Source organism: Thamnophis elegans, chromosome 7 (assembly GCF_009769535.1).
Source record: "Thamnophis elegans isolate rThaEle1 chromosome 7, rThaEle1.pri, whole genome shotgun sequence".
NCBI classification, from domain to species: Eukaryota; Metazoa; Chordata; class Lepidosauria; order Squamata; family Colubridae; genus Thamnophis; species Thamnophis elegans.
In genome coordinates, this window is record NC_045547.1 from 74,730,678 (window position 1) to 74,744,983 (window position 14,306).

Genomic DNA, 14,306 nt, shown 5'->3' on the forward strand with positions numbered 1-14,306 from the left:
CATTTTCCCCCTATAAATAAATACCCAGGCAATGCCGGGTTATCGGCTAGTCAGCAAATAAAAAATAAACCAGCAGTCTCCTCCAATAGTCTTCCTTAAGCAAAAATCTAGCTTTTGAGTCCTAACCACTCATCTCTCCCATCTACAGGCATCCTCTGATTTTTGAGCAACTAATAGGCTTTAATCTTTCAGGACAAGTAACTTGTGAGCCCTGGTGTTTTCATTTCAGATCTCAAAAAGAAAAGTCTGTGTCCCTTTCATGGATGCGTGCCTGGTGCCAGAAAGGCATTGCTTTCAGGCCACCTCATCACTTGGGAACCTCAAGAATTGTATTTGGAGAAATGCTGCCAGGAAATAACAACCCCTCCCTGCCAGAAGAGGTCCAAGTTGGAGAACAGGAGAAAAACAACTGCCAAATTATCTCGCCTGGATGTAATTTAAACCACCTGCGATCCTTATTTACCAGCAAACTGGGGCAGGGAAGGACTTACGAATCTCATTGTACTGTGGCAAGATTAGCCTGCCGTTAAAAGTTCAGCCGTCCCAGCACAGAGCAATTTCTCTCCCAGTTTGGTTTTAAAGGCATAGCTGCTGAATCTTGCGATCCTCAAGAAGAGGAAAAACAAAAACTCTAACCAACTTCCTGAAGTTGTTCCAAAAATAAGAGATTTGCAAGGGAAAAGCTCAAATTAGGACGGGCCAAAAACTCAGTTTTGAATTACAGCCTGGTATTTATTTATTTACTAGCTGATAACCCGGCGTTGCCCAGGTATTTCTTTATAGGGGGGGGGGAATATTGGATTTTCCCCCTTCCCAGAGGGAGCCCCCTTGTGGAGTACTGTGAAGCTGTTACCATGGTAACGCCACTGCGCTGCACAGTAGAAGCCATTTTACGGCAGTACAGTAGAAGCCATTTTAAGGCACAACAGGCTGTATCTTAACAGAACACACACCCTGAGGGGTGTTAGGGGTGTCTTACCCCCACAGTATTTTTCTCTGAAGGATAAGTCATCTGTGTACCAAGTTTGGTTGAAATTGCTCGAGGCATTCTAGAGTTACACACACACACACACACACACACACACACACACACACACACACACACACATCCTCCCATATTTGGGCATACCAGGGGTTGTGACACAATACATACCTATTTCCCTGGCTTAGCTGATAAAGGAGGAGAGCCTGTGGTTTAGTGGCTAATGCAACTGCCTAATATGTAATACAGCACAGGTTCAAATTCCAGTAAGGGTATAGGTAGGTAGGTAGGTAGGTAGGTAGGTAGGTAGGTAGGTAGGTAGGTAGGTAGATAGATAGATAGATAGATAGATAGATAGATAGATAGATAGATAGATAGATAGATAATTTGTAATTTATTTGTATCTCTCTTTTTTATTACTTATACAAGGCAGCAAGCGTATCCAACACTCCTTTCTATTCCTAATTTATCCATAACAACTCTGTGAGGTGGGTTGAGCTGAGAGAGAGTGGCCCAAAGCCAGCCAGCTAGCTTTCATGGCGATTTCTCACAAACTCACTAAGTATGAATAAATGGATAGCAGAACACATCACCGATTGAGGCAAACCTTCTGATACGTTGCATTTTGCTCTGTGTTTTCAGGCCCAGTTACAACTGTCATTACTTTTTTTAAAGGTTGCTACGTCAAAGGATCACAAACCAAGTCATTTCAATTGATAACATTTGCATCTGTGTGCACTGTGAACTATTATTTCGTTTGTTCATGCCAGTCTAAGAATGGAGTATCGGAGTTTGTTGCAGAAAAATCAAATCCAGAAAGCGCACACAGATAACTGATTCACTTGGATTCATTAACTTCTTTATATACACAATAACAGATGGATAAATGTACAATACCAACAGTAGATTCTTTCAACGTGATAGAAGTTACAAGCAGAACACAAGCAGGAGGGAACAGTTAGTTTCATTTGAGAGTTCAGAGCAGACACAGTAGTTTCAGTTTCGATTCTCCGCACAGACTCAGATCTGTTTAAGCTCCCATTGGCTGGCTTAGTTGCTATCCCTATTCATTGGCTGACTTTGCTCCCATGTCTCTCCCAGTCATGAATATTCTAACATGGAGTAAAAAAAAATGAAAAGGGAAAGAACAAAATATAAAGAAGGGGAGAAAATGCAAAAAGGCTTGATTTCCCCAAGGGGGAAATTACAAGAGACAATCTATCCATCAAATTCAGCTAAGGCTTTGTCACAACATGAAGCAGGGTTCCAGATGGCCCGCCTTCTTCCAATTCTTGAAGCTAAAATGTTGCCTTCTAATAGGTAAAGTTTCCCTTCGCACATATGTGGTGGCCCGCATGAGTAAACCGGTCAGTCCTAGAGGAGATCAACCCTGACTGCTCTTTAGAAGGCCAGATCCTGAAGATGAAACCCAAACACTTTGGCCACCTAATGAGAAGGAAGGACTCCCTGGAGAAGAGCCTCCTGCTGGGAACGATGGAGGGCAAACGAAGAACGGAGAAGGAGATGGCTGGATGGAGTCACGGAAGCAGTAGGTGTGAGCTTAAATGGACTCCAGGTGATGGTGGAGGACAGGAAGGCCTGGAGGAACATTGTCCATGGGGTCGTAATGGGTTGGACAAAACTTCACAACTAACAACTTGGGGAAAGAAAGACTAGAAAATGGGAGACTGATTTCTAGTCCTGCCTTATGCATGAAAGCCAGCTGGGTGACTTTGGGCCACTGCGCTCTCAGTATCGTTGTTGACAAAATAGGATTCAGGAGCTTATAGATGCTATCTTGTGATGGACTAAATAAAGGTGGAATATAAAAATAAGAGTACGGTCTGGGTCACATCCCACCACGCCCCATAGTTTCCCTTGCTGAAGCAATCGATCCACTCATATTTTGAGATTTTTGTATTGCAGAATCCCAATTCTTTCCCCAAGTGGTGTGTTTCCTGTCGGCTGTGACCAGGGGGGCATTTGCCCAGGTTCGCCTGGTGCACCAGTTGCGCCCCTACCTGAACCAGGAGGCACTTGCGACAGTCACTCACGCCCTCGTGACCTCAAGACTGGACTACTGCAATGCGCTCTACATGGGGCAGCCTTTGAAGAGTATTCGGAGACAACTCGTCCAGAATGCAGCCGCGCGAGCAATTGTGGGTACACCTCGGTACACCCACGTTACACCTATCCTCCGCGAGCTGCACTGGCTACCGATCGGTCTCCGGATACGCTTCAAAGTGCTAGTTTAAATGCATGCGCAGCCAGTCCTTGTCATTTCCTGGGGAGGGGGGGTCCCATGTGCCCCACATGCACCTGCCATCCACGCGGAATGGCCTCGCGGAGGCTGCTCCCGCAAACCCTAGCTATTGTGCCTTCTCTTAGTGGCGGCTGCAAAGAGCGCGCAGGCCCAGAGATGCTGGGGCTGGCAAGAGTGTGCCAGAAACAGAGACAGAACTTCCGTCCCTCTCTGGATCAGCTGATCCGCAGGCTGTGGTTCAGGGTCCTCCTGCACCTCAAAAATCATAAGAGCTCCCTGAAAATAAGGCCAAGCGCTTATTTCGGGGGTCAAAAGAAAATAAGACCCTGTCTTATTTTCGGGGAAACACAGTAACCCTAGGGGCCCTCTTGAGAATGTTAGAACACCATCATACAGGCTCCAGCTATAGGTAGAATACAGAACTGTTGCAATTTTTTTTTCAAACAAGTGGAAAGAAAACATAGCAATTGGATAAATCATTGTTAGTTTATTTGAAAATAATCAGCCTCTTGAAAGGGCTGCCCTAAATGACTGGCTGCAAACACTGGACTGACCTTGCGGGGGCAGTGCAGAGCCACATGAACCCCTATTCTCTTCTGCCCTCTAGCAGTCATCCAAATATTTGCAAGTCCAAATAGATATAAGTCCTTTAAAAAACAACTTTCTAACGGGCTTACAAGTCTCTGTACAGGTCCTCAAGTTACAACTGCTACTGAGCCCAGAATTACGGTCATTAAGTCATTGTGGTTATAGGTTAAGGCATCACATGATCTGATCCAATTTTGGGGGATGGCCATTAAGCAAATGGGGTGGTTGTTAAGCAAATCCATTTTACCCAAAAGGGCTCTTTTCCCCCCCAGAAATGGGAAGTAAATGTTGGAAACCAGCAAAATATATTGACAGTCACATGACTGTGAGATGCTGCAAATGACTGCAAATGGTTAATTCCCTTAGGTGGCCTTGGGCACTGGGCCAGCAATGCACTAAGATGCCCATATCAGTTATCAAGCTGGGTGCCTTGTCCTTTGTATGGCGCTAATCTCCATTCCAAATGCAACGCATTTTGAATGAGTCATTGCGCGCATTAGAAACACAATAGGTTTTCCCACATTTTCCTATTCACTTGAAGAATGTGTTGTTATAGTCTTCAATGTATGACTGATTCAAAGTTATGGCTGATTTCCCCAGAACTTCTTAAGACTGAGTTTTGAAGTTCTGATAGGTAGCGACCATATCGACCCGCTCCCCACATGTGAATGAATTTGGGGAACTTGGCAACTGGCCCACATTTAGGGGCATTCCACAGCATTCCCGGGTCACATGGTTGTGACTGAGAACAATTTGTGCCAGGGGGAAAAAATGCATAGTTTTGCCAGAAAATTATTTGCATTTACTTCTGGCTTCTAGCAAAAAAATGCCCATTGCGTTCAATGAGTTCACTTAATACCATGGTATTCACTTCACAATCACCAGTTGTAAAATCAGACACATTTACAGTGATCCACTTACCTACCAACATGACTTATGAGCGTAATTCTGGGCTCAATTATGGTAATAAGTCAAGGACTATCTATATAGATTACCTCCATAATTGATACCATCCACTGCTGGCTGTTCCCTTCCTCCCTTCCTTTTCTTTCCTTCCTTCCTTCCTTCCTTCCATCCATCCATCCTTCCTCCATCCCTCCTTCCTCCCCTTCCTTTACACCTTTTCCAGCACCAATATTTTCTCTAAAGCACTAGATCTTTGCATAATGGGCCCAAAATAGGATAATTTGAGCATTGTGCCTCTAGTAGGAGCTCTGGATTGATTGGTTCAATTATTCATTGATTGGTTTCTTGGCTATCCACAATATTCTCTAATACAGGGGTGTCAAACTCAAGGCCCATGGGCCAGATCCAGTCCACGGGGCCACCCTGGAAACAGCAAAGGACCAGGCCGTGGTGCCTCTGCCAGAAAAAATGGAGCTCCCCGAGATCCATTTTCACTGGCAGAGGACTGCAGGAGGCTGTAATGGCTGAAAACAGGGCCTGGAAGGGCCATGTGTAGCCCCTGAGTTCCGATTTCATTGGCAGAGAACTGCAGGAGGCCGTAATGGCTGGAAATGGGGTCTGGAAGGGCCACGTGTACCTGCCTTCAAGCTCTGTTTTCACTGGCAGAGGCTGCAGGAGGCAGTTGCAGGTGAAAACAGAGCTCGGGAGCCCGTTTTCACTGGCAGAGCATTTGGGCCGCCACAGGCACTCCTGACACAAGTGATGTCAAGCTGGCCATGCCCACCCTGGCTACTCCCCCTAGGACAAACACAATCCTCAATGGAATCGAGTTTGACACCCCTGATCTAACAGCAATGTTCAAAAGCCTCAATATCCTTCCTATCCCTGCTTCTTTAATGTCCAAACGTTTACTTCCATAGAGTGTCAACAGGGAACATCATTCTCTCCACTGTTCTGGTACGTAGAGACACCTCTCAGCACCTGAATTCCTCCCCCCCCAACGTCTACTTACTGCTCTATCAAATGCTAGTTTGTGTTATTTCTTACCTGTAGTTCCTTTAACATTGATGGTTGATTCTGAAAGGTAGAAATTGTACACCACTTGACACCTAGAAACCATCATCTAGTGTAGCATTTATCAAAAGACTAACAGGATGAAACCCAAAAGCAATTAAAAATGAGTGAACCACACTCCCAAGTGATGCATGTCTCTCTCTAGGTGTAAAAGGAACACCTGGATCAGGGGTGAAATCAACTTACCTTTGCTACTGGTTCACAAATGTGAGTGTGCACAGGGGTGAAATCCAGCAGGTTCTGGAGCACCAGTAGCGGAAATTTTAAGTAGTTCTGAGAACCGGTAGTGGGAATTTTGAGTAGTTCTGAGAACCGGTAGTGGGAATTTTGAGTAGTTTGAGAACTGGCAAATTGCCATCTCTTGCTGGCCCCAGAGTGAGGTGGGAATAGAGATTTTGCAGTAACCTTCCCCTGGAGTAGGGAAGGAATGGAGATTTTGCAGTATCCTTCCCCTGGAGTGGGGAGGGAATGGAGATTTTGCAGTATCCTTCCCCTGGAGTGGGGAGGGAATGGAGATTTTGCAGTATCCTTCCCCTGGAGTGGGGAGGGAATAGAGATTTTGCAGTATCCTTCCCCTGCCATGCCCACCAAGCCACACCCACCAAGCCACACCACGCCCAAGCCACACCATGCCCAACAAGCCACGCCCACAGAACCCATAGTAAAAACTTTGAATTTCACCACTGGTGTGCACACTCGATTCACTCACCCGCGCCACCTCCGTGCATGCGCAGGACCTTCTGCGCATGCACAGAACATCAAAAATGGGTGGCGATGACATTCTGGGCAGGTGGGCGGAGCCTCCCACCACCACTGCTTCTCCTGAACCGGATAGAAGCGGCTGAATTGCACCACTGACCTGGATCTACTACACAAAGACATTCTGATCAGCTTTCCCACCCAACGTATCCTCTCTGGGATCTGTTTCTACCGATTGAAACAAGGTATCCCCATTAAAGCAAGGCAAGCAAAAATGTAACTAGGACTCTCTCCTTTCTTCCATCTGCTATGTAGGACTGGATCCAGACATGTAAAATGTAGCTTCCTTCTGGCTTCCTTGTAGTGAGAAGATCTTAAGACCCATCCTGGCTTAGATGAAGGAGAAGCAAGTTAGACACCGTATATTCCCTTGGCAGATGCCTTCATGACAGTTTGGGAGCAGGGGTCACCAACCTTTCCGACCTCAGGGACCACTAAATTCATAATAATTTTCATTTTAAATCCCGCGAACCACTAATATGAAGTTTTTTTTAAAAAAAAGTATAAATAGTATCCAGTGCAAGATAAAAACAATGCAAATAATTATTCTGCAGACCACCAAAATTTAATCGCGGACCATCAGTTGGTGACCACTGGTTTAGAACAAGAGAGAGGGTGGTTTTCCGGGTACACCCCCCCATGCTAAGCCACCAATCATAGCTTCAGAGAAACAAAACCCGTAAAGACAAGAACAAAAAGAAACTACAGCAAAATCGACCGTTATACAGCACCGTGACCCGTCAAAAGCGCGGAGGACAAAATCGCGCTCGACGAAAGCGCGCATGTGACGTCATCACAGCGCGACGAAAAAAATTAAAAAAAAATTAAAATTAAAGCAAGCCCATTCAGATAAAGGTAAGGGTTAGGGTTAGGGTTAGGTTAAGGGTTAGGGTTAGGTTTAGAGCGTTAGGGTTACGTTTAGCGTTAGGTTAAGCGTTAGCGTTAGGTTTAGCGTTACGTTAACGGTTAGGTTTAGGGTTAGGTTAAGGGTTAGGTTTAGGGTTAGGTTTGGGGGGGTTAGGGTAAGGTTTTCGCTTTTTTTTTACATTTTTCCATCACAGCGCGATGTTTTCGTCGCGCTGTGATGACATCAAATGCGCGCTTTCGTCGAGCGCGATTTTCTCCTCCGCGGTTTTGTGGTGGAACCATACAGCACAGAGGTTTCTCTGGAAACATACAAGCCAGAGGTTTTCACACTTGGCAACTTGGAAGACTTGCGGACTTCAACTCCCAGAATTCTCCAGCCAGCTATGCTGGCTGGAGAATTCTGGGAGTTGAAGTCCGTAAGTCTTCAAGTTGCCAAGTTTGGGGACCCGATACAAGCAAGCAGGAATCACGCAGAGACGCAGCAGGCAGCCTCCCTTGGAAAAAAAAAGGCTGGTCTGTGGCCTTATAGCCGGCTGGCCAACTTGCCACCTGCGGGGGGCAGGCAAACAGCAACCGGGTCCACGGATGAGGAACCAAGGGGGGGGGGCACTCCCGGCTCGGAGACGGGGAGGGAGGGGTTTCCTCTGTCTCACCCACCTGCTTTTGCCAGCGAGAAGAGCGCCCTGCTTTTCCTCCTTGGAAAAAAAAAAAGGAACGAACAGGCCTCTCGGGACCGCGGCCTGACCCACAGCGACCAGCCGAAGCCTCCCGACTGGGCCCCGGCCAGAGGGCACCCGGCAATGGGCAGCCCTGGGCGTCTCCGGCGAGCGCGTGCCCGCGCGCGTCGTCGCCGCCGCCGCCGCCTCCCGCGCCACCTTTAAAGCCGCCTGGGCGGGAGCGAGCGCCGAGCGTTGCGCCGGGGCGGCGCCCACTCCCCGGGCCAATGGCGCGCCGCCTCTATTTAAATAGACGAGCCGTGTCAATCATTCGCCTCTCCGTCAGCCTCCTTTCCATCGCCATATTGGGCCGGGGGGCCGGAGAAGGCGCCCTCCCTCCCGCCTTCCTCGGGGCTCCTTCCTAGCCCGGCTCCGCTTCTTCCGCCAGCCGCCCGGAGCCCCAAACAGGTCCTCCTCTTCCTCCTCCTCGCCGCCGGGGCTCCTCGGACGTCTGCCCGGCCGCTTTTCTCTCCTCGTCGTCGTTCGTCTGAGGCGGCGGCGTCTCCCGGACCTGCGGAAGAAGCGCTCCGGCAAGCAGCGGCCGCTTCCTTCAGTGGGGATTTGTTTTCCCCTCACGAACCGCGCTCGGTTCTCCGTCGCTGCCCGCCTCCCCGGCTTATGCGAGGCTCCGGCCGGCAGGGTTGCTGCGCGCTGTCCGCCCGGGAAGCGCTCCCTCGGCTGGGTCCAGCGGAAAGGCCGCCCGCCGTCGCCGTCGCCGTCGCCGCCGCCTTCTCCTCTTCCCCGAGCGGGACGCCGAGCCCCTCACCCGCCGCCGCCTTAGCGCCGTGGCCGGCTGCGCGGCGGGCCATGTCGAAAGTGCGTGTCTCGAATGGGAGCCCGACCCTGGAGCGGATGGAAGGCCGGCCGGCGGATGGCCCCAAGCCCTCGGCGTGCCGCTGCCTCTTCGGCCCCGTCGACCGGCAAGAGCTGGCGCGCGAGTGGCAGGAGCAGAGCCGCCACTTGGAAGAGGCCGGCCGGAGGCGGTGGAACTTCGACTTTCGGCGCGAGCATCCCCTGGAGGGCCGCTTCGAGTGGCAGGCGCTGGATAGGGCGGCGCTGCCCGACTTCTACAGCCGACCCCCGCGGCTCGGCGGGGCCCGGCCCAAGGCTGACGCCCGGGAGCGGCGCCTGGAGCTCAACGGAGACCGCTCGCCGTCTAGGGGGCTGCGCTGCGCTCAGGCACCGGCCGAGGAGCAGGAGCCCGAACCGGAGTCCCAGCAGCAGGACGGGGCCCCGCTAACCCTTAGCTCCGGCCCGAGGAAGCGACCTGCCGCCGATGGTAATATACCTTGATCCTCGGGAGGAGTTCTGCCGCCAGCCGGAGACGGTCAGACCGAAGGGAAGGGGGAATATTATTTCCCCGGCTTGTCTGATCGCTCTCCGGCCATCTAAAGGGCTCGGGGTTGAGGAACGATCGCCTTTCGCCCTTTGATGCCCGAGCCGGGCGTTGCTTGGAAGCGAATCCCCGGTCCATTAGGGGCTTTTTCTCCCGCTGGGGCTCGACCCGGAGCTGTTCTTCCTCCTCCTCCTCCTCCTCCTCTCGGAGCAGCTGCCCTTGGACCTTCCTCTCCAACAGGGAGCCAAACGGGGCCCTTCGATTTCCCAGAGACCGATTTTTACAGAAGCTTTTTTTTTTTTGGGGGGGGGGAAGAGAATTAACTGGGCTTCAGGTTTCACAGACCAGATCTTTGAACTTTTTTTCCTGCAAGGTTTTGTTTTATTTACTTATTTCCCGCCGTTATTATTATGTACCGTATACCGATAACTCAAATGGCAAACACATCCACCATATTTTCCGCCTTCTATTTTCCCCTGCAACCACCACCACCACAATCCTATAAGGCAATTTTGGCTGGCTGTGGGATCCCTTAACCGACTGTTTTTCTCTCTCCTGGCTGTCAAAACAGGCCTGGTTTCAGATATTCCTAACCCATAAAGGGACCCTTCTTTATAATTCCTAATACTCTTATCCTTAGCCTGGAGGCACTGGGTATATTTTTTTTATGCCCATGGCGGAGAATTCAAGAATTCCCTTCCAAAGTGATGCTGTTTTCCTGCCCTTCTTTACTGCGTAATGGATGGCCGGTCTCAATCTTTTTAATATCCTCCTTCCCTATTTTTCCCCCCTCCTGAAAACCTCCCCCCCCCTTAGATTCCTCTCCTCAAAGCAAAAGAGCCAACACAATTGAAGAAATCTCGGAGCGTTGCGGGGAGCCACCCATGGCCAGCTCAGAGGAACAAACGCCCAAGAAGAAGACCACATCCAGTCCGAAGCGGTGTCAAACGTAAATCTGGTTGTTGTAGAGGTGAGTTTTCTCTTTTAGAAGGAAATTCTTCATTGTTTCGTATGTTTTTGTATCCATTCAGTTCGTTTGGCAAATCGGTCAGTGCAGTATCACTGGTTGAAGTATGGAGTTTTGTGTGATTTTTTTTTTAAAGCAAGCTGTCAAATTCAAGCTTACTCTTACTCTACTGAGTAAAGAAGTGGCTTTTAGAAGCAAATGAGCAATAATTCTACTATAGACTATAAGGTTTTCTGAATTAAAAGCTGTCCTTGGGCACTGGGTTTTATTTCTGAATTCATTAGCCTAGGCTATAGTGCATATATATTTAATAAAGTGGCAACATAGACTTATTTTTAAATTCTCTTAACTTTTTAATCTGTCTTTTTAAAAAAAATGAAAATTCTAAAATCCATGGACAAGAAAGGCTTTTAAAAATACCCCCTCCCCCCCCATTAACTGTTGTGCACTGTAAACAATTGGTATGTCATTTGAAATGTCCAGGCTGTATTCTACCTAGAGATATAAAGCTTTTGTGGAGCCTGGTGGAAATGAATAGCAAACAACATATTTGGACTATATTCTTAGTGGCAGTTAAGGGAATAGCTCAAAGGCGCGAAGAATCTCTTAATTAAGGACAGGCATTCTGGGTAGACTTTTCCATAGCAGGAATGGTGTAGGAATCTTGGCAGATCTGAATTCCAAATTAATAAAATTGGGAAATTAGCTTTCAGCTTGGAAGTAGACAAGTAGATGCTGTTGAGATGAGAGAGGACACATGTTCAGGTTAACTACTACTAACTGTTTACTTGAACATTTGAAAGGGAAATAAAAGCTTTTGGGTGGACCAATCATAGGAGAGAGAGTGAGAAAGAGAGAGGGAGGGAGCACACAGTGAGGTTGGTATCTGTCTCTTGAACACCTCCCAGAAAATAACAAGGTAGCACAAAATTTAGCCTTTTCTCACTACATCTAGGCAGTTTCCTATTTGTGGTTAATTCTGTCAGCTTTTCAGTCTGAAATCTGGTTGGTGCAGATTAACAGAATCCCGCCTTAGTCAAGAAGTACATTATGAAATCTTTGTTGGTTGGGTTGTCTTGTTTTTGTCTGATGAGATTATAAAATCTCTCATGAGAGAGAGGGAAAAGAATCAACCAAAAAAATTGGCCGTTGGCCAAATGTGCGACACATTTAGAAGGATTTGTGCAGCAGACTAGGTTTAGTTAATGCTAATCTTGGTTAGACTTGTGGCTCAAAAGTGTTGAGCAACCCCAATCATTTGGATTATTGTATCGTAGTGTGTGTGTGTGTGTGTGTGTGTGTGTGTGTGTTTGACTAATTTGGGAAACAAACCAAGCCAGTTATATGTATATAGTGATGAAAATGGTAAAATCTGCAGGTTTTCTGAAAAGCAAAATAATAATAATAATAATAATAATAATAATAATAATAATAATAATAATAATAATAAAAATCTTTTAACTAGAAAACAGGATTCTAAAAGTTGGCATAACAGAAACCAGACTTCACTGGTGGGGCTGATTCGAATGCTGCCTGTCAGTGGATGATTAGAGCCAGTTTGGTCTAGTGGTAAGGACACCAAACTGGGAGATTGTAAATACTAGTCCTGTTTCAGACATGAAAGTTGGCTTGGTGACTTTGGGTTGATCCCCTGTCTCTCAGCCCAACTCACCTCACAAGGTGGTTGGGAGGAAAATAAGGATACCATGTGCATAAATAATAAATTTAAAAGGTGTAACTGTAGACCCCCAGAACGTTTTGACAGCAGATTTTATTTGTTTTGTATATTTACACACACAAACACACACACACACACACACACACACATATATGATAAAGGAGCTGATAAAGGAAGAGAGCCTGTGGCTTAGTGGCTAATATAACTGCCTGATATGCAATACAGCCCAGGTTTGATTCCCAGTAAGGGTATGGCTAGCTGATGAGAGCTAAATAGCTTGAAATTGATCTATACTAGTCTCCCTTTATTTATTTATCAGCATATATAATGTGTGTGTGTTTGTGTCTGTTTGTGTGTGTGTGTATGTATGTATGTGTATATACACACACATACATACATACATACATACATACACTGGCTGGGGAATTCTGGGAGTTGAAGTCCACTAGTCTTAAAGTCGCGAAGAATTCTGGGAGTTGAAGTCCACTAGTCTTAAAGTCGCCAAGAATTCTGGGAGTTGGAGTCCACTAGTCTTAAAGTTGCCCCTGGCCTAGAATTACTTGGATGAGACAGATGTTGTAGAAATTTGATAAACAAAAATAAAATATCAAACTTAGAGACTGCCTATCTCACTCCCACCATAACGCTCTAAAAAGAACAAAGCAAGGCAATTGATTCCTTTTCTCTTCCTTCGTTTCAGAATCAAGAATATTTGTTTCCTTGTATTTGGAAGGAGGCAAATGAAGCCAAGAAAAATCCAGCACTCGCATTCACATGTGCACCTGTACATGTATGAATGAATGATCGAAAGAAGAAAACATATCACTGATTCTCCATCGGATGGGGAATCCTTGAAGCACTGAAAAGAAACCACCTGCAAAGGAATAACACTATATCAGGCTGTCTTAAAAAGAGTCTGCCTCTTAAAAGCAATGGATGTAGCATCTCCAATTAGGTTTTTCCTCATTTGCTTCTTTGTACTACCTGTGTAAATAGTTTTTACATTATGTAGCACATAAATCTTTCTCCCCTCTTCGGCAGGGGGCGGAGGAGTTTTGGGGAGGGATTTTATTTGTTTTGGGAAGGGGTGGAGCTAATAAAAGGTGGTGGGTTCGAAATCTGCTTCCAAACCCCAGGAAGAAGCAGGTGTGTATTAAAGGAACATTGTCCCCCTTTTGTGTGTGTGTGTGTGTGAAAGTCCAAGGTAATAAAAGAAATTGGCATTTAATCATAGTTTTCCAGCAGGTTAATGAATCCGCTGGTGAAATTTATGTGTCAAGGACACAATTGGAGAAATGTTTGCCTGCGATGGCCTCGCTGGAAGAGATGGGAGCTTTGGGGAAGTACCCATTTTCTAAGGTGGCTTGAGATGCTTTGAGATCACACAGGACAAAATTTTGTGTAGGAGGCCCAGTTCTCTGCAGAGGTGCAAAAGGGGAACACACTTAAGGGGCATTTTGTTGTTGGCCTCCTTACTTTTTAAAAGTCCTGCCCAACAACATGTACAGCATAGAGGAGAAATTAATAAATTCTTGACGTCCAAAATCTTATTTGCTCACTTTTCTGGCCCTTCATTAAGTGGGTAAATGAAAAGGAAACAGTATTTTTTTTTTTTTTACATTTTCTGGGTGGGGTTTTTGTTTTTTTTTGAAAAAAAAAAGTTTTGAAATGTACCTGTGTACATAACTGTAAAGACACTGAGAAATTATACTAACTTATTTATGTTAAAAGATTTTTTTTTTTTAATCTAGAAGATATTTTCCCAGAAAGCCAAAGTGGCGTGTGGTTTTTTGTGCATTTGTAAATGCTCTATTTGGTAGGGGATTTTTGTTGATGTTGTTAGCCTCTGCGGGGAGTTTGTTTTGTTAATTAATATGGCTGTGCTTAAAAATGATTGCAGACTGAGCCAGTTCAATTTTTTTTTCTTTTGTAATGTGCAAAAAAAAACAACAACCCAGTTGCCAAGTGATACTGTTTACATCAAGCAATCAATAAAGACAACTGCCATATATAAACAAATAAACTGTCTCTGTGTGTTTTATAAAAACCTGGGAACTATTTGACAGATCCAGATCAACAGAGTTGGAAGGGACCTTGTAGGTCATCTAGTCCAACCCCCTGCCCAAACAGGAGACCTTACACCATTTCTGACAAATGGCAATCCAGTTTC

General features: G+C 46.5%; 1 protein-coding gene across 1 annotated transcript; it reads left to right on the plus strand.

The window, feature by feature from the left end:
• Nucleotides 1-8,408: 8,408 nt before the first annotated feature.
• Nucleotides 8,409-14,083, plus strand: CDKN1B (cyclin dependent kinase inhibitor 1B). Its single transcript, XM_032221499.1, has 3 exons — nt 8,409-9,434; nt 10,308-10,461; nt 12,837-14,083. Exons 1-2 carry the CDS (start codon nt 8,774-8,776, stop codon nt 10,442-10,444), a joined length of 798 nt encoding a protein of 265 aa, XP_032077390.1. The 5' UTR covers nt 8,409-8,773; the 3' UTR covers nt 10,445-10,461; nt 12,837-14,083.
• Nucleotides 14,084-14,306: the final 223 nt, after the last annotated feature.

What these genes read in the sequence shown, in the direction of transcription:
- CDKN1B (XM_032221499.1), top strand. Translation starts at nt 8,774, where the DNA reads ATGCGAGGCTCCGGCCGGCAGGGTTGCTGCGCGCTGTCCGCCCGGGAA. An exon ending in GAAGCGACCTGCCGCCGATG is followed by an intron (nt 9,435 to 10,307) that starts GTAATATACCTT and finishes CCCCCCCCTTAG; the next exon opens with ATTCCTCTCCTCAAAGCAAA.